We start from the raw sequence: 20833 nt of genomic DNA on the forward strand, positions 1-20833 counted from the left end.
CTTTACCATCTTAAGTTAGACAACTAGAATGGTTTCCAACAGTCCTAAAGGTTTATGCTTATCATTTACTCATGTTAATGATCATTTGATGCAAACAGTGACCAAATCCAACAGTGACCAAGTTTTTTTTGCATTAGATTCTTCAAAATGGCCTTCATCTTCTTTCATCAGTCTCCATAACTGCCATAGATTAGGTGTCCAAACGTTTGACTGGTACAGTGAGCAAGCCAAACGTAACATAGCAAGTAGTCACTTTAGAGTGACTGATAATAAGAAGAGGATTCATGTGGAAACCGTTCTTCAGCTTATCTACTGTAATCTGCACAAGACCTTCACCAGTATTACATTAAAGGCACATTTATTTCAGTGGTGAAGATGATAGAATAGCTGGGGAAGCATCATGATGGACACTGGATGACCAGGATAACACTTCCAACTTTATCTTTATTATGAGCACTGATTCAGAAATCTGAACAATCTATGGAATAGATAAACAACCTAACACTCACTTTTTTATTAATTTAGTAATTTGTATAATCTTTAAAAACACCACTGGAATCAGCCCTGGGGACAGATCCTCTTGGTTCTGTAAATACATGTTTTGAACCCAGAAACCATGCATAATAAAGACATTGCTATCCTAGAGATCCTGGAGGTTAAATAAAATTGGTTTCAGACTGGGAGAATCGATATCTAATATCAATATCTCATGGTTTTAACCTGTAGAGCGCTGTAGCAGACCACTCCTGATATCCAACTGTGTAATTATTGTATAATTACAACCATTCAATCAGGATTTATTTCGGTTATAATTATGAACAATCATAGAAAATCACATTTCATTTTATATAATTTCTTAATTTTATAGATCCTGTTTATACCCGGATCCCAGAAGTTCCTAGCTCTTGAAAGGGATATTATTACATGAAATGGTACAATGATTCGTTTTCTTTTTGCCAGGTTTACAAACACAACAAATGCATGGATATTCTGTTTGTCCACTTCACAATTCTATCCAGATGGTGAAAGACTCAGGCATCGGAATTTGAGGTGGAAGCGTGTGTCTGCATCCGCCGCGTAGTGCGCTGACTAATGAGTCCTTCTCAAGGCTGAAAATCAGCTAACAAACGTGTGCACGTCCACATGTGTAATTTCTCACCACCAAGACGTGTCTTCATAGCCCATTTCCCACATCCGCATCTCGACGATACAGTATGCAGCAGTGGACTGATGAACTGACACTAATTAAACATGCGTAGTGATTGGCAGCTGTCCTCGTACACAGTTACTCCATGCATCATGGTTATTTAGTCACTTTTTTTTTTTAGTCCTGATTATATCACATTGTACCGGGAGCACAGTAACTCACAAATCCATTTCACACATTTAGGAGACGGCTTTATGACGTCTTTATTCAAAGGGGCACTTCGCCTTGGTGGAGTTTGTTGGAAAGGACGGTTTTTGTTTCCTTCCTTCCCATTTCATAACTCACCCCCCCTCCCTCCCTCCCAGGGCTGCTGTGAACTGTTTTCATGCACAAATAATTCATAATGGAGAGAAGGTTTTAAGCACCACATCAAATCCAGCAAAGCGTCTTTACACCGCTTAACAGTCTCCGGTTTCCTGCTGGCAGACGACTGTGTGTTGTTGAGTTTTAATAATGTATTAAATCTGTGTTTATTATTAACACTGCATTCTTTCATAACCACTGGGTGTGGCTATGAGAATATCTATGCTAAATTCACAATTACTCTTTCTTAAATGAGAAAACTGTCTAAAGCACTTGCTTCAACATTAATATTTCAAAAGAGATGAAGATGTTGACCTAGATTTAGATCAAAGATGTTTGACAGATTTTAACTCAATTATTTACATTCATGAGACAAATTGGCTTTTTTTTTTTTTGCATGGCTGCTCGTCCCAGCACAAATAAGTAGTGCACAATGTCACATGGCAATTTGAAGACAGGAATAATATAGACTTGTTTGTTTGTTTGACCTTTCAATAACGCAAACTTAAAGGGGCAGTTTACAAACCCTGGGTTCAAGGGGTCAGCCGGATCAAGTCTGATGTCGTACCAATGCACAGTAAAGCTCCAGGGTCCTGACCTTTCCAGTCGTTACACCTTTCCAGGGGAAATCTGGCATTGTCATGTCTTCACACGCTTCTGGACTCACTGCTGTTTGTCTATGTTTTCCTCCGGCTTGTACTTAAAAGGTCAATTGCAACGTAAAATATGACCCAAAACAGGGGAATTTTGCCAGGTATCTTCAGCCCAATGCAACATTACACACTTGCACATTTAATATCAGAATGAATTCTGACTGGTTGCAATTGACCTTAAAAAGCTCATTGGTGGTATAAGCTGCATTAACAGATGCTTATGCACACTAAATACAGGAAATAATGATCAGTTTTTAATTGTTTTATATACTGTTCTGTGGTATTTGGCATTTTATTTACATAGGTGCTTAACCTCATATGTTCATTAACATATTTAACCATTTTTTGTTGCTCTAATTTATCATTTCTGCCTTATGTGCGACAATTTTTGGTCTTGTCCATCATTATCTTGTATTTTTCCCCCCTTTTGTTGTTGTGTTTGTCCCTGTCTTTGTGTACGTGTGCTGGCTATGTTACGTGCAGATGTCCCCACCACCCCGTCTCCATCCGCAACTCCTCCCCCTCAACCCTCCCTTCCAGACACCACTCCTCTCACAGACCCCCAGCACTCCAACCCTGCAGTCACTGGTAAGACCATAACCACCACTCCCCTGCTCCGCCTTTCCCTGTCACTCCCTTTTATGAGTTTTGGTAGGGTTGTGTAACTTTCCTGAACTGACTACATTCACGTGTGAACTGAAGAAGCGTGTATTCAGTGTATTCTGATCTTTCATAAGTCCTTAAATCACCATATGTTGTTAATATGTTGAACGACTCTGCTCTGATTGGTTCCAGTGGTGCTGAGACATAACGTAACTGTTATAGCTCTGTTTAGGATTTGGCAGTTTGCTCATTTTACCTGTGGGTGTTAAGTTCATGTTTCTGAGGGAAATTCAGTTGTCCTTTCCTTTTCATTCTGTGGCACCTTCCACAGGTTCTACAGTTTGAGATGTTCATGTTGTGTTGTGTTTCTGTCCCCTTCTCTATCTTTTTTTAATAGCCTCATTTAGCATCCGGTCATCAGTTTGGCCTCATTTACTGGAAGTAACCAAGTCTTTGTCCAATGACGACGTTGTTTTTTTTCGCCACTTGATAACAGTCTTGCTTGCTGTATTTTAGAATTTCACCGAGGATTTTATTTTTGCATGTACAGTAAGGTGATTCACCTGTGATTCACTTAGAAATAGATTTAGATTTTTTTTATAAGACCCACATTGTTTTTTTGCAGCGGTGGCCTAGCGGTTAAGGAAGTGGCCCCGTAATCAGAAGGTTGCTGGTTCAAATCCTGAGCCACCAAGGTGCCGCTGAGCAAAGCACCGTCCCCACACTCTGCTCCCCGGGCGCCTGTCATGGCTGCCCACTGCTCACCAAGGGTGATGGTTAAAATCAGAGGACACATTTCGTTGTGTCACCGTGTGCTGATCTGCTGTGTATCACAATGACAATCACTTCATTTTCACTTTCATCACTGTACCTAAAGTGCTTGTGTTAAAAATTTCTATGTCTTTTCTAAGTTTTATCTGTGTACCTCTAAGACAAGCTGAGCTTCGACATTTGCTTATGGATGTTTACTTGTCTGAATAGTGCATTACGTCAGTGACAGCGCTTTATAAAGATGTGTGTCCCTGCAAAAGTCTGCGGTGTTAACAGGGCCGATTTCCTGCAGGGTGCTCGATGCCCCTCTCAATGGCTGCAATCAATGGCACGATTTTGCTCTCACCCGACTTAATGGTCGTAATAACTCTTCCACACTGATTCGCTGTGGGCCCAGCCGATGTCATCAGGGCCGCCTCATCCCTGTAAAATCTGCCAAATGCCTTTTTATGGCTTGCAAATTATTGGTGACCTTGGCAACGGAGGGTTCAATAAATTTTCTTCCAAGAGTTTTAAAATATTTACAGCTGCCTTCCTTTCCACCATCGTACATCTGCCCTTGCCCAAGAGAGAGAAGAAAAAAACTCACACTGATCCCCGCACATTCAGATCCTAATAATCAACGAAGTAAACATCTTTCTTGGAGAACCTCCATTTGCAGTTCATTAGCGAGGAAATAATAATAAATAAAGAACCAACATAGAAGAAGAAATCATATAAAAGAAACAGCTGCAAGCAAACTGGAAAGGAAAATAAAATGAGATTTAATTAAAATTCTGCCAACTCTGAGAAGAAGCAGAAAGCATAAAATGTTGTTTCCTGAACAATGGCGTTTTGTTCATGTTGATGTGATTTATTTTTTTTCTCATTCTCATTCTTTTTTTTAAAGCTTGTTTCTTAAGTGGAGCAAAGCCATGGGAAGGGAGAGAGATAGATTTGAAAAAGTGTAGGCCTCAGAAGTAATGCAAATATACCTCACTGAGCAACAATGTAGGTCACGCTTTACTCGTGCAGCACATCACTGCTATTAAAGTGGCAGAATTAGATGTATTTTCCTTTTTTCATGTAAGGATAACAGAAGGATAATGGCCTGATTTCCATGAGCTGAGAAGATTTCAGTGGATTCGGGGGTCTCTGAAAGGATAACTAGACGCTGCGTGTTGTTTTTCTATTACAGACGCTATCTAAGAAAAACAAGCTTTTGATTAGCAGGAAAAGCCCGCAACCAACTACTTTTACTTAACCGAGTGAAACCAAAAAAAAAAGTACATCACACATAATATACAAGCATATGTATTTTTGGTCTTTTGTGAAACTCTGGCAAGAAAGTACAGAATGGAACATGAGCCTGTGTGTCCCATTGAGAAAACGGCTGGCAATTAGTGTGCAAGGGCACCGTTCAGGAACACTGAAGGCAAGGCCTGTCAGTTCTGGACCAGGCGCAGCCTCCTTCACGGCCTCCTTGTCCCAGCAAGGAGCCAAAAAAATGAAGAACCCACAGAGGACCATTTGCAAGATCTCAGGCTTTTTTCTCCTCGTACAACTTTTTGGACTTTTTGTCCTTTTGGTCCGCCTGTTTGTTCCCCATGAGATTTGTTTTTGTGTCTTTGTATGCCCAGGCTAATATGTAGATGTAGGTATTCCTAGATCAGAAACTTTAAAATCAGACTACAACCCATGACTGGGCCCATGACTGAATTCAATACTCAGCTGGTGAGTTGACACGAAATCCTGGGCTGGCTTTGTTGTTTCTGATTTGGGAATACAAGCCACTTCCTGTATAATTTCATTTACAGCATTTTTACAGCATTTTTACAGCATTTTACAGCATTTACAGCATTTTTACATTTACAGCATATAATGATTCAGTGGCAGTACTGAGAGCAGCTACTTACCAGAACCACATTCCAAACTGGTCACAGTCTAACCTTCATGGCTGTCCACTGCTCACCAAGGTTTGTTTTGTGCACCGTGTGTTGTGTTTCACAATGACAATCACTTCACTTTTACTTTCTTCCTTCATCTGAAACTGATACTTAACACTGCTCTCAATCATTTTTTTGTCTTATTTATTTAATCTACGTGCAGATATTTGAAATGTTTAGTTTTTTTTATGCTGTAAGAAGGTTGGTGTTAAAGTGCCAGAAATTAGAACCGCCATCCAGTCACAGTATTTCAGTTGGCTGGGTTGATCTGGGCACAGACAATCAAATTATGCTCTAAGTCTGAAACTTTTACCCTTTTACACCTTCACGTATGCATGATACACAGCAACATGGCCATACATGGTGAATACATATATATTATATATATATAAAATCCTAACAAGACAACACATTTTCAGTATTATTGACAGTTTCAGGCAAGGACAAAGAACAATGCTGAAATGATAATGAAGCTGAAAAAGCGCCATCGGTTCATGCCAAAGCATCCCTGGAGGGGGTTAAATATTGAGACCAAGGTCCTCCGCGGCTCTCCTGTCCTCTAAAAGCCGAGGAGAGTAGTGTCAGAATTATAATGTAACGGGGGCTTCTTTTAACTTAGGCATAAGGGCCCATTATTGATGATCTGTCACATTAAGTCGGGTCAGGAAGAATTATGGCGACAATTTAAAATAATGCCTTGGCACCAGAAGTGAAAAATCATTAAGTCCTGTAGTGGAGTATGAATAGCAAATAATAATTCCCCCCTGCATTCTTCTGGAGGGATCTTTCTTCATTTGTTCTGAGGAGGATCTTGTGATGTCATCCTCACCGAGACGACCCAGCGGGAGGCGGCATTATTAGACGCCTTCATTACAAGGTGGGCTGCGCCCGCACCAGTGAGGCAGACAACAACGGGCTTCTCCAGCTCCACATTCAGTTTAAATTATTCACCACCACCCCCAACCCCACACACACACATATGCACGATTTTATTTTTTTATTTTTTTACAATTAGGGGCCGTAATTTGTTTTGAAAATCTAATTAAACCAGTCTGACCTACAGCACGGTCCCCAGTGCAGGCGCTCTGTTTTAAATCAACTCTCAAGGGGTCCGCAGCATGTAAATCACTTTATTACTCACTCACAGTTCAGCGTGGTGCCTACGCCATCAAGGAAAGAAGTAGACCACACTCAGGGAAGGGAGGTGGGAGGGAATGAAGGTGGGAGAAATGGAGGGAGGAAGGGAGGACGGAGCCTCATGTGTGTTTTATTTCTTCCCTGCAGTGGCCAGCTGAACAAAGATGGGCTACAGTGGTACCATTCAGATTCTGACCTTTTGTCCTTCATGCCTTTTTACAGTTATGCACAAATGGCTGCTTGGCTATGTATTTGTATAAGTTCCTCTCATCTTTGTCAGTGACAACTGTGATGTTTAGATGTAACCTGGGGTGCGGTTCTTATCCCCTTTTTTGTTGTCTGATCAAAAGCAGAATTGACGAAAAGTTCACACACCTCATCATGTTTTAGACAGGGCAAGATCCTGATATCTCTAAACTGAAGAGATTGTATAGCAGGAGGATGAGAAGAACCAGAGAGAAGCAGTCTTTTAATCTTGGAGCTGCTGGACTCAAGATTTACACTGAGTGTCATAAATTTATGTTAGAAACAAAATTCCAAATAATCTTTAACTAAGCCACAAAATCTGAAATATCCAAATGCTGTTAAAAATTGGTAAAATATGGATTTAGGGCAAAATGAAACCCATTCCAGATGTTGTGGCTCACATGCCCAGCTGCCTCACACTCCTACAGTGTCAGACTCTACGTTCCTGCTGAGTTCATAATTACTCTCAAATGAGCTCTCACTTAAACCTATAAGTTCTTTAATAAGATCAACGCCCCACCTCATTTCGCACCTCAATCACACTCACAGAATAATCAGTTCCCTCATTTGGTTGATTGTTGACTCGTGTTGTGCACATTTGGGATTTCTTAAAGAACGATTCTGTGTTACAGAAAGATGAAATCAGTTTGCAACAGGTTCAGATTTAAGGATTGCTGGTGCATGTGCTAACTGGATTTGGCATTTATTTTCTTCATTTGTAAAAAGTTTGAAATATATTGTCATAATTAAGACATTGGTTTTCAAAAGACAATTATATGGCGGATAAAATATTTTTACAATTGAAATTGAATTTTTTTAAATTAAAATTGAAGTTGCAGTTATCACACACACACACACACACATACATAGTTAATTCTATAAGTCATACTGTGCATTTTATTAGAAACTACCCACACTGAATTAAGTATTTTTTCTACAGGGCAACCAAAATACTGGGTTAAAGATTTATTCTGCTTATTTAGCCTGTAGCTTACTTATAAAACCGAGTCCGATCAGAGAGAGACAGGCCGTTGTTGTCACTGCTGCATCATTGTTGCCCTGAAGTTTGTGACTGGTTGTTTGGAGGTGAGTGTGTCTGACAGATCAGCCCATTACATAAATCCTTCCTCGCAGCATGAGAGGCGCAGAATCGCTTGCATGCCAAGCCCAACATCCATTCTTCGCCACTGCTCATTTCTCTCAGCAGCCCTTAAAGGCATTTATTCAAATGCCTCCAAGATTACTGCTACAATAATCTCCGAGACACGGCGCTGCTCGTTCCTGAGGGGGGCGGCTAGGGGAGCGCATGACTTTAATATTAATACTCACCTTGAAATCTCCCCCACTAGGAGGTATCAAGCTTTCGCACTAATGGCGGCTCCCATGAAGGTTCCACGTCTTGCCGGAACATTTAAAGTGGAGGAAGTAGCCATGAGTTGATTGTTTCTTCTTCTTAGATGGCACATATGACCATTTTTGAACAGTAGATTAAACTTGAATGTCCCCATGCATTTTATCTGATATGAATTTGGCCCTTTGTAATCCAATCATTTCTGATTGTGGCCCAAACCTTCAGATTGACAGTAAGAATAAGTCGCTCTGGATAAGGGCGTCTGATAAATACTGTAAATGTAAATGTAAATAAAGGGATTTTACTGAAATCCCAGAATCCCAGATGTTTTGGTTCTGGAGAGTGTGTTTTACTTATATTGCACCTTACACCAGACTGCAAGTTACATAATCCAACATAATGCAGAAATGCATTACTTAATGTTGGATAACACAAACTCATTTCTTAACAAGCTTTTTGTGCAATATACCAACCACTAATCATAAAGCACACACAACTACATACAACTGGAAAAATCATACCAGTTACAAATATTTCATAAAAAGACAATAAAAACAATCTAAGAGTAATGCAAGAATATTAATTTCCTGTGCAACACACATGGATACCACACAAAATTGTGTTTATTAGAAGAAAATGTCCTTCGTTGGCCTCACAATTTGATTAGATTGCGACTTGCCTGTAAACTATTTTCTTTCTTTTTTTTCAGCCTGTCAGTAACACAGTTGACACATGAAAGTGTGTATGTGTATCTTTGCTGTCATCATTCAAGACCTTTTTTATGAAGCATTATATTTTCCTTATTTAACTTGCTTCAATAAGAGCAGACATGACTGGGGGACAGAGGAAAAAGTAGAGAGAAAAAGAGAAGTTGGAGAGAAAATTGACATATAGACATATAGAAAAATCACAGCAACATCTGTATAAATCACAATAACTAATGAACATTAAACGTTATTTAACACCACACAGTACTAATAATACAAGACATGTTCAGCTGTTCCAGACAATGAGAGTACGTGTGTGAGCCCTTATGTGTAGCCCTGAGTACACACCTGTGTGTGTGAATGCACCCATGCCAACAAGGTCTCTCCATGTAAGTGGTTAATAGTGTTTGTGGGGAGCCACAGCCCCGCTTGCCCCAGGACATGAAGCCAACATGTAGGAGGCCCAGGCAATAGACATCTGGACCCCCACAGAGCAGTGGAGACCTAATGGACATGAGAAACAATACTCTCTGGTCCATTGAAACAAAGATCCCAATACCAAAGGCCAATACCATCCCTACAGTGAAGCATGGTGGTTGCAGCATAATGCTGTGGGTATGGTTGTCAGCTTTAGGACTCAGGGAGACTAGTCAGGATAGAGGAATAGATGACTGCAGCTAGTGCTGTGTGGTATAAACGGTATAAACAGTTTGCAATATCAAGTCAAGTCAACTTTATTGTCAATTCTGCCACATGTACAGGACATGCAGAGAATTGAAATTACGTTACTCTCTGACCCATACAAGTAACATTAAATACAAAAACAGTAACATTGAATACAAAGTATAAATACAATTAAAAAAAAAAAAAACACAATATACAATTTTAAAAACACCATATACAAATAAGGGCACATGGTGGCCTATAAATAATGCAGAGAGAGATATTGATAATACCGGCCTACTGCAGAAATATCTGTTTCACATGTGCAAAACCGCGGCTACTTGCAGCATGATGGACGAAAACGGACCAGAGCACATTGAGGAGCAGCTTGTTAATTAATCTGTTATTAATGTTAAAAAAAAGCAACATTGATAATCTGAACTGAGTAAAGTTAGAACTCTGTGTCCTGACATTTACAGATCTTCACTGTATTTTTTCTTACTCATTAAACCTAGAAAGCCTAGAAATGTCCCCCTTTTTTAAATACCACTTTTCCGATTAAAGGCAGTCGTTGCGCTTTTAACGGTATTCGAAGTTTCACAATAAATGCACACATGTGTTCATTCATAGTTTTGATGCCTTCAGTGAGAATCTACCAATGGTCATGAAAATAAAGAAGACACATTGAATGAGAAGGTGGGTCCAAACTTTTGGCCTGTACTGTATATCATTCACGTTCACACTTGCAAAAGCCATATATAATAGGGTTAAGGTTAGGTTTAGCAGCACAATTATTTAGCATTTTCACAATTTATTGGCTGCAGCTATTCAAAAATCAACATGTGTGTGTAAGTTTACAGACATACATCACAAATGAATTTGACATTCATACAGGATACAGGATCCACTGCTAACTTTACTGAGGTCAAGACCTTTATGGGAGAAAAAAAGTGCTTGCCATACATGACCACTCATTTACCTCGCAAGCCAGTGTAAAAACCTGTCGGGTTCAGGCGAAGATCTTCAGCTCTGTCTGCCCCTAATGTGCCACCTGGTGTAACACCAGGCATTACATGAACAGATCAAACTAATGCATTTATAATTATGGGCAATTTGGTACCAATCTACGGCGGGCCGGATCTGGCCTGCAGGCCCTAGTTTGCTCACCCCTGCACTAGATGGTTTCCAACACCAAAGTGGTTCCTTAATTCACTACCCCACTGAGTGGCACCCCAGTGCAGCACCACAACAGGGATGTTGTTTGCTGGTTGGTTTATTCATGTACCACTTCACCAGCATGAACACTGACTGTGTGGCCGTACTTAAGGAGCTGCCAGAACGACATTTTGAACCGAAGGCCAACCTGCAGGCAAGGCGTTTGGTAACATGCGCAATTGGAAAACCTCTCAAATTATTAAATATGCCAGGGACACAGTGATACGGAAAAGGATTATAAATATTAAAAAAGGAATTTGCATGCTCACTCCAATATTAAATCACACCAAAAGGAACGTGTCTGACCTTATTAAAAGATAATGCCTTTTGGAGCACAAAAATGTATCACCTTTTTTTTCTGCACGCTGCTTCGCAGAACTCCATTCTGTCTCTATAGAGGGCGGCACTGATGAATTCTGTCAATCTGCGCATGAGAGAGTGTGAGGGCGGGGGCTTGGGGGGGGCAGAAAAGGAATGAGAGAGAGCGAGTGAGGACGTCGAAACTCATATATTAAACCAAGCATATTTCCCAGAGCAGCAGCTCGAGAAACCAAATCAGAACAAAGGATAATGAAATGGCCTGTATTATTTATATCAATCTCCAGGAACAGAGAAATTAGCTTTCCAATCGTTATCATCTGCCAGGCTCCTCAAAGTGTTGGCAGTGTCAATAGACTCGCCCCGGGAGCGTTCTCATCTTGACGGCCCACCAGCACAATAGATATAAATAGTGTGGGCTGCTCATGATATCCAATTATGAACGTATTGAAGCACGAGTTCGGGGTAAGCACGTTTAAGGGGGCACAGAGGCTTCGCCGCTTCCAACGTTTGCCAAAGGTGATTAAAGTTTTCTGCAGGGCCTGCAACAGTTTTTCATGTTGGTTTGCCTAGCGCATATGGCTTCGTTTGAAACAGAAGCGGACAGACATGGTCAGACGGAAACCACCATTTAGTGGTGGAGAATTCTGCAGCTAATTGAATCTGTCAGGCCCTTCTGTCTCTTCTGCCTCCTCAACTTTAGTCCCGAGTTAGACGGTTGCATTCAGATGATTAAAAGCATCCCTTTTCTTGCCCCTTTGAATATGAAGAATGATGCTAATGTGCGGAATTATCTGGGCTTTCTGAATGACTCCCTGGCCTTGAGCTTATCGTGGCTCCATGGGACTGATAGGGTAATTGCAGGCGGCCGATTGGAAAAGCTGCAGCACCAACAAAAGGTGCGTGGATGAAATGCGTTGGCACGGCAGACACGACACTCGCTGTCAAATACAAAGCATCGCTTAGAATACGGCGCCAAACAGAAAGCTAATAAAGCGGCACAGGATGAGGAGAGAGAGTGAGAGAGAGAGAGAGAGAGAGAGAAATAGGTGCCGTTCAGGGGGAAGGGAGGAGGGAGTTTTGGGAATAATGAGGGAATTGATTTAAATCCCTGCTGGAGACACAGCCAGGCTTGTCATAACGCCATTAAGATTGTCACCAAGAGCAAGACAAGCGCACACTGTGCTGAGGTGGGGCTGAGAGAGGGAGATGTAAGAAAGAATAAAATATACAAATACTACCACTGCTATGTATATGTAAATCACATTATATGCATTACAATGCATTATATATACAATGCATGTGCAATGCATTATATATGTGTGTGTGGGTGTCTGTCTGTGCATGCATGTGTGTGTACACAAACTTCTCAGCCCTGCTTATATCCCCGTTTTGAGTCTCTGACATGCAGTTATTCATCTCAAATTGGGAGGGTCCAGAATATGGCTGGTATTCTAGCCACATCCTGCTTCTGACTCCAGCTTCAACAAAAGTGGAGTGCTGTCCCTCCAGGAACCAGACAGGGTGCGGTGTCATGTTCCGGGTGGGATAGGGTGTAGGGGTGTTGAAATAAATCGTATAATCAAAGTATTGCTGGAAGTGACTGTGGCTGCCTTATCTGATCGTAACGAATCAAATCGTGAGACCAGTGAAGGTTCCCACCTGTAATAGGGTGACACCTGGATCCTAATGAAGAAGGTTTAGAACAATCCCAGTTCAGTTCTAATGTGAAAATAAACCAGCAGAAAGGGAAGTGAGAGGCATTATGGATTTGTGTTTTACACACTGTTAGCAGTTCATTTCCATCATGTCAAAGTGTGGAGTGGTGTGAGGAAATTTCTGTACTTTGGAGAATCACTTCTTAGCGATCATGTGATGAAAAAAGAAAAACTAATTAGGTCTGAAGATCCGCTCTGACTTGTACAACACGACCTGCTGTTTTACAGCCAGTTACGTTTTTACAGCTTGCACATCATAGTCATAAAAATACCTGTAATATTAGCACCCTGGGCTGATGTGTTACTCTGCACCTTGTGGCATTAAGTGAATGTGAGAATCTTTTGACAGTAATACAAACTATGAAATAGAACACTGTGGCTGCTTCAGAATGTCATGAAATATTGTGAGGTCACTGTAACACGACTCTGCAGAGGGATGACAACATGCACAACATGGTAAAATGACATTCTGAATGACATATGTATCTGTATCCAATCAGTGTTATATTTAACAAGGAGGTGTTTGTTTGTTTGTTTGTTGGTTTGGTTTGTTCTATAATGTAAATATATGAAGTTTATATAAACTTATATGGAAGTTTATATTAAAAAAAAATATTGTATAGAAGTATATAATATGTGAAAAAATAAAAAAATTAAGTGATCGGGAAACACTGCAGCACTGCACATGGTGACACAACAAAATGTGCCCTCTGCTTTTAACCATCGCCCTTGGTGAGCAGTGGGCAGCCATGACAGGCGCCCGGGGAGCAGTGTGCGGGGACAGTGATTTGCTCAGTGTCACCTCAGTGGCACCTTGGCAGCTCAGGATATATTTAAAATATATTTAGGCAATACAAAATAACAATTGTGATTAAATATTTAGGGATTAAAACATTCATTTTGACAGCCCTAGTCATTTTTTTCCTGTAACTGTAGATTTATAGATCATAGTTTTTATAGATTTTTTATGTTTATTGCTGACAGTGGGATGACATACTCCTGTATAAACACACACACACATTTTCTCCACATCTCTCACTCACTGGTGTGTGTGATGAGGAGCAGACCCTGGCATGGTCCACACACACTTCTGTCCCTAGTGTCCCCTGTTTGTGCTCTGCTGCCCACGGCGGCAGACCAGGCGGGGCTGGAAGGTACTTTGTTTGTCAAGGGTGTCCACAGGCATCCGGCTCTTGTTTTCCTCTCTCGCCAAGCAGCAACAGGCGCACATCAGTGTCAAGCTGCCACACGGCTCCACGCACATCCGCCCGCATTGGCCGCCGCTGCTTTTTTGTTGTTGTTTGTTTGTGAGTTGTCGGTTTGTTTTTTCCCGCTGGGAAAGGTGAGTGTTATGGTGGTGTTTGGCCCCGTGTTTCCTCGTCTCCCTGCACTCATACATAATCCAAACCCAGCACTCACACCCTGTCCTGACGCCCAGCTCGTTTCCTCGTAGTGTCTGCTGGGGTCACTGCGGGCAGGAAACCCCCGAACACGAGTGGCCAGCTCAGCGGAATCCGCCGAGATAAAATAATAACCCACAGTCAATCTCACCAATCTCTCATCTGCAGTAGAGATGGGGTTCTGAGACGCACCGATTCACCATCGTTTTTTTGCAGCGTTGCGGCAGCTCTCGTCTGTTCATGAAAGGCTCCCGTCGGATGAGCTCTGTGATAAATCTGCACTGTGTGTGCGTGTGTGTGAGAAAGTGAGATATCTGAGCACTGTACACTCTGAGTGTGAGTGTTTGTGAAATGAGTGAAAGATAACTTCTTTATTTTTTTGATATATGGATGTATTCCTTCTGCCCAGATAATGTTTGGGTGCGACTTCAAAAAACGATTTGCTCCTTCTTCATGTTTCCTCTTAATCTTTTTGTGCGTTATGCATATTCAGTGCTGCCAGAGTCACCTTGACTTGCAGAGTTTCACAGTTTGGAAGCTGCTTTGTCTGCAGGAAGTAGAGCGCACGGCAATGACAGGATTTCAAATTGTGTATCCGCTGGAAGTGATCCTCTGTCCCTGCTTCCTCCTTTCAGATCCCAGCGCGCTGGAACAGCACAGTCCCGACCACGCTCTGATTGGTGGCGTTGTCGCCGTGGTTGTTTTTGTCACCCTCTGCTTAATTATTGTGTTGGGACGATACCTGGCAAGGCATAAAGGTAAACAGACCTTCTTATTGCATTTCTTTGTGTTTTTAACTTCTTTAGCTTTTTAATTTATGACATTTCTGTGAGAAATTAAACGATATATTTCCTACCTTAATAGCTAAATCTATTCGGTTACTAGACTTTCCTAGAACTTGCAGTCAGAACTTGCAGCAAAAATTCTCAAGATTTCAGATCATTCCAATGGCAATGAACTGTGTTGGCAAATTACTAAGGTTACTTTTAAAGACTAATAATATTTCTTTACTTAAGTAGTATTAAATAGCGCTTGATACAATGTTTAATGCCTACACAGCTTTTGGAAATGAATCAATATTTGTTTGTTTGTTTGTTTGTTTGTTTCAGAAGTGTACTGAGTTTTGTTTTTTTGTATTTCATGGGACAGGAACATACCTGACAAATGAAGCCAAAGGAGCGGACGACGCACCTGATGCAGACACGGCTATCATTAACGCTGAGGGTAACCATGCACACGCGGAGGAAAAGAAAGAATACTTCATTTAAACTGCAGGGGGCGCCCCACTCTGTGTTCCCCTGCCCTCAATGCGACAAGTAGGGAAAGAAAAAAAGTCAGACAGCAGCTTCTTCTTCGTGTTCATCTTCTTCTTCTGCCAGTCTTCAACTGTTGGCCTTTGTTCTTTTTAGTTTTTACTTTTGACTATCCACTTTTTGTATTTTTTTTTTTTTTTACTTTCTTTCACCGGCCACTTTTTACAAGCAACTTACAGTAGCTGCTGAAGATGTCGCCTTTTCTATTCACGTAGTGTCTGAAAATAAATTTTTGGAAGAAAAAAACAACAAAAATCTCCATCCTCTTGCCAACCTTTCACGACAATGTACACAGTCCCCGCCCACTCAACAAAAAAGCCCACGCCCACTCTGATGCAGTGCCTAAATATACAGACCTCCATCCATTCTCAATGCCTTGGTTTATTTACAGTTTGTAATGTTTCTTGCTTTTTATGTAGAAATCTGGGTAGCACTTATTTTTTTTTATTCTTCCAATACAAAATATTTAATGTTTTTTATTATTATTTTCCCCATGTTTACCAGTATATAAGATTGGTCACATGAGCACAATCAGGTTGTTGGATGATTATTCCCACCAAAAGACTAACGTCTTTTGTCTGTATATTCCTGCACTGGCTGCCCTTTCATGGCATTTCTGTCACGTTGCCATGGCGATGTAGTTATAACACTGGAGTTTCCATAGAAAGAATCAGATCCATCATATCCATTGAAAATGGTTAGAATAATAAAGGTTTATGTCAAATCTGGAAATATGCCTAATTACACTTTTGTACTAGCGCTATAATAAAGTAATTTACGGAAGCCTACCAGTCACAAAGACTTGTTTGCATTTTGGGTTCAAAGTTCGGGAATCAAGAACAACCAGTTAAATAATTTTTATTTTTTTTAGTGCACATTACTTTCTGTGGAAACTTCACATCGTAAACTAGTTTACAGCGTCTTGGGTGCATGGTGTGGTTGCCAGGGTGGGCCATCCCTCCCTGTTCCTATGGTTTGATGAATCAGAACTGGCATACAGAAGCACAACGGCTGGTTCCATGAAGAAAACAGCGTCATTTTTGCCAACGGGACTCGGGATGCCATGGTTGGTTGTTTGGAGGAAACGTCTGGTCATATCAACTCTGTCCCGCATATCAAACCTACATGATAAAACTAGGGGATTGGAGTACTTTTAACAAGAATTTCCTTTATTTGATGTCTTTTCTTCATGTGATAAATAGGCTCCCATGTTAATACGGCTGTATATTGTCTGCTAAATGTGCTAATTAGTGACAATTGTTGTTAGACTTTTGGATCCCTCTTACCTTACAAATTTGTATATTAGCCAATTTATCTATTGGAGAGGAAGAAAAAAAAACTTTTTGTCATTTTTCATTAAGCATTTAAGTCACTCAAGTTCCCTTTGTTATTAGCCCAAGGCATGTATATACCGTGTAAGTACAACATTTTGTTAACTTTTTGGACAAGTTCTTTAACCTGCTTACTTCTGTTTAATTGACAGGCACTGAAATGTATTTGTTTTATTCGTTTTCGGGATGGTCGATGAAAAGGGCCTTGGTGCCAGCTTGCTAGTTGCTCTGACAGATCTAAGCTGGTCTGAAAGGAGGTACCTCTGGCGATTAATTGAGCCAGAGCTCTTGATGACTGGGGCCTTTGCTTGGAGGAGGTGTTTAATTGGTTGTAATGACCTTTAACTGTGGAAGTGGAGAATTAAAGTAAGCACTGAGACGACGATGACGCTGCTCCAGTGGGAGTGTTTTTTTTTTCTACACCAATTTAGAAGATCTGCCATCAGCTTGGTCCCCAATGGCCTCAGGATCTACTGGCTAAAGTCCTATCCCAGGTTCACAGCACAGGGCTCCAATATAATTTGGTATAAATAATCTGTTCAGTATTAGAAGACCCTCAATGAGCAGTCATGTCCAACTATACAGTTTAAGCTTTTCTGAACCCCGAGAAAGAAATGTCGCATTAGAACTTTCCAAATGTACAAGTGATTAAAAATTAATGAAGGGCGTGTTCACAGTTTGTTCTTTGCAGTTACTTTTGTCAGTGTCGTACATTGTACATACGTGCCAGTGTTTGGCCATTTCACTTGTAGAAAGCTATAAGTCGGTGGGACAAGAATAATTGCTAATTTACTATTGAATATAATTGATAGGTGAGCAGTATAAAATCTGAAGAATTTTAATTAAAGCCAATCTTAAAGTACATTTAAAAAAATCTTTGTGTGCTTAGCTACTAAATATGTATTTAAATATGATGAACCTACTGTAGATTTTTTTTATGATTTATATTCTTTTTTCTTTCTTTCTTTCTTTCTTTCTTTCTTTCTTTCTTTCTTTCTTTCTTGTGAAATTAGATAATTAGTGGCTGGACTCCAATCAGATTTGTGTTTCTCCTCTGATCATTTTTATTTTTTACATTTTAATTGCTCTCAGACATGGTTTTGTTGAAGGCCACTTGTTTCAGTTTGAAAGGTCGCCGTGAATTCCCGCTGACTCACTATTTAGAGCTCAAAAGCTGTTTTGCCCCCAAGTAATGTTCTAGTTCTGCTTCTGGTTAAAAGAACCCTATTCCTCAAATGTCATTATGTCTGACGTTAGGTCGATAGAAATTCAAGTCACCATGATTGCCTTTGTGAAGTTTAACTTTTTGCTTGTTGACACAAATTGCCATTTTAACAATTTACCTTTTAACTTTCCCTACTTTTCATATGTTCTTGTCAACGTATTTCACAGCATTCTAGGGTGTTCTGAATGTGTATTATACACGTTGTAAATGTCCAAAAGTGTGAACAGGAAGGCAAAACACTAAAGAAATAAGGACCTCCTCAGACGTCCTTGGACTGGATTAGGCTTCTGACGAGTGGCAGAGAAAGCCGACTTTCTGGTGCTGTTTTGTACCACTGAGTGCCGAGCTGGCCGCTCTCCACTCTCTCCAGGTTTGTGCAGATTGTTGCCGAGACAGACGGGGAGCTCAGTCTATTTTCAGGTACAGCGTGTGCTCATCAGTCTGGTTTACGCTGCGTTGAGGCTGTCGGGCTTCAAGAGAGAACAGGTGCTTGTTCATTTCAAGGGGGGAGGCGGGGGGATGATGGACGTTTCACTAAAGATGAGAAATTTCAGTTGCAAACGTATTAATTAAAACATGACCTTTCGGGGAGCTTGCAGTTCGATATAGACAGTGGCGTTGATGAAAATGTGTTCCAGACGGATTTACCTGTCCTGTTTCCTTCCTTTTGCTTCTCTTCACTTCTGATGTACATTGTAGAGATATTGCTCACATGCATTAAAATAATTAAAAAGTCACCTGTAGAGCTGCATTTTTTATCTGTCAAAAGGTACCACAGTTTGCAAATGTTACAATTTTTTTTCTGTAATTCAGAAGTCAAAATCAAAGCAAAATAGAATAATGCAATTTTATATATTAAAAAAAGAACCTTAATTGCAATAGAATTTTTTTCTGGATAATAAATATACATTTACATCAAAGATGGCACCGGATTTGCCCCTTTAATTTGTTTTTATGTTTTTCTTGGCCTGTGGTATAAGCTTCTGCTGGACATTTTATAGGTTTTCTTGCCATATCAACACCAGTTGTGTCTGATTTTCCAATAAACGTGTCAAACCTACAGAGATACAGTATCTCATAGTGGCATGTAGTTTGTTTTCTCATTTCTCCTCTGTTTTCTTCTCTTTATTTAGCCCAAACCCTTTCATTTTGCATCTCAGGAATTTTTTTTTGTCCCTGTATGCTGAAGTTGTGTATTTGTTGAGGTTAAAAATTATAGATAATTACAATGCTAATAAAATATTCAGTGTTTATTTAATGCTTCTGTCATCTCATGCTTTCTACTTTTGAGCTGAACTGAACTGTGCTCACAAGCAACTGTAACTCAAAAAAAAAACTCATCTGACACATCAATCTGTAAAATTTCCAGATGAAAAAGTCCCTCCCAATCTCAGAAAAGCTTTTACTGTGTAAATGAAAACATTGCCCTTGATTACGTTACTGGAGAGGATATGAAAATGAGGGGCTTAACCTTCTAAATGAAGCCTTTAGCCAACACAATTACCATTCAGTTATGCTAATTGAAATAAAGCACTTACTAGGTTTACTGTAGTACATTGGTTTTAATGCTCTTGCACACTGCCTCCAAATTTGAACAGCACCCTATGGCAGTATGGAAATGATCAGTCACTGTCCGTAGGTCCCAGCTGTTGCAACTGCCTCAGAATTACACAGAACTGTATAGTAGAGGTTTGCGAAGAGTACAGACCTCCGAAACCTTTTTCTGTCCCACTACTTTTAATATATTCATGTGCAGTAGATGGAAAATGGAAAGTACTGGAAGGCCCACTTCCTGGGGGAGATACCCATCCACCGCTAGTAGTGTTTTGTGTAGAGAGGTAGATAGATAGGGAGTTTTATTTTTGGCAGAGCAGTTTCAGGCAATGATGGGATCTGTGCTTCTTGTAGAAAGCTGAGTTTAAAATGCTTTGTTTGGTTAAGTTTTGGGCGTGTATTATTTCCCTTTTTTTTTTTTTGGACGTGTTTTGTTACTATTATTATTTTTTCTTCAGTGTACTCAGTGGGTTTGAACTTCAGTTTCAAGCATAATTCACATGTATGGAATGGAATTGTTGAATAAATAAATGCCAAATATTTCTGGCAAGCGTCTGGCCTTATTCATTTATTTCATCTGAAATGCAGTCTGGCACTGTGGCTGCTGAACATGCGCATGATACACATTATCACCTGAGAACATTCAAGTTGCCCGTCTGACAGTTATGTCAGTAATTCCAGATTACTCTGGCCAAACCCAACTCCAAAATCAGACCAAATACTGAAACATGTCACTTTTGAAGGGCTCTGATGTCTGTTCCACTGGATTTCATTTGTTAAATCCATAACGTATTTCCACTCATCACCCATCCAGATCATGATCGTGGATGCGAAGTTCATCCTTGGATGCAGGATGTGGGGTGGCGCACCATGCCGCTACAGGGCACACACTCACCCTTCACTCACACACCCAGAGCTATGGCCAACTCAGAGCCACCTTTCCATGTATTGTACTTGCCACTGGGTGGTGGGAGGAAATCAGAGAGCCCTGGGGAAACTTGCATGGAAACATGGAGAGGGAATTTGTACCACACACACACAATCAGGACCTGGAATTGAACCCTAAACCTAGGAGGTTGAGGGCTACCTGCCGCATTGTTGTGTGCCACATAACATGTTTAGTTTTCTCCCTTCTCTTCTTTTTGATGAAACAGTGTAGGTTCTAGGTGTGTCGCGCTCTGGACATTTACATC

The 20833-nt window shown here is 40.5% G+C and overlaps 1 protein-coding gene across 4 annotated transcripts in view; it reads left to right on the plus strand.

The window, feature by feature from the left end:
- Positions 1-19344, plus strand: part of cadm2a (cell adhesion molecule 2a) — a 301114-nt gene extending 281770 nt beyond the window's left edge. For 3 of the 4 annotated variants that reach the window (XM_028984402.1, XM_028984403.1, XM_028984404.1), the window contains 3 exons: positions 2647-2751; positions 14853-14975; positions 15367-19344. In XM_028984402.1, the coding sequence (XP_028840235.1) occupies positions 2647-2751; positions 14853-14975; positions 15367-15485 (347 nt within the window). In that variant the 3' untranslated portion in view covers positions 15486-19344. The remainder of the gene's footprint in view (positions 1-2646; positions 2752-14852; positions 14976-15366) is intronic. The other variant, XM_028984405.1, reaches the window with a different exon arrangement.
- Positions 19345-20833: the final 1489 nt, after the last annotated feature.

Source organism: Denticeps clupeoides, chromosome 6, assembly GCF_900700375.1.
Source record: "Denticeps clupeoides chromosome 6, fDenClu1.1, whole genome shotgun sequence".
NCBI classification, from domain to species: domain Eukaryota; kingdom Metazoa; phylum Chordata; class Actinopteri; order Clupeiformes; family Denticipitidae; genus Denticeps; species Denticeps clupeoides.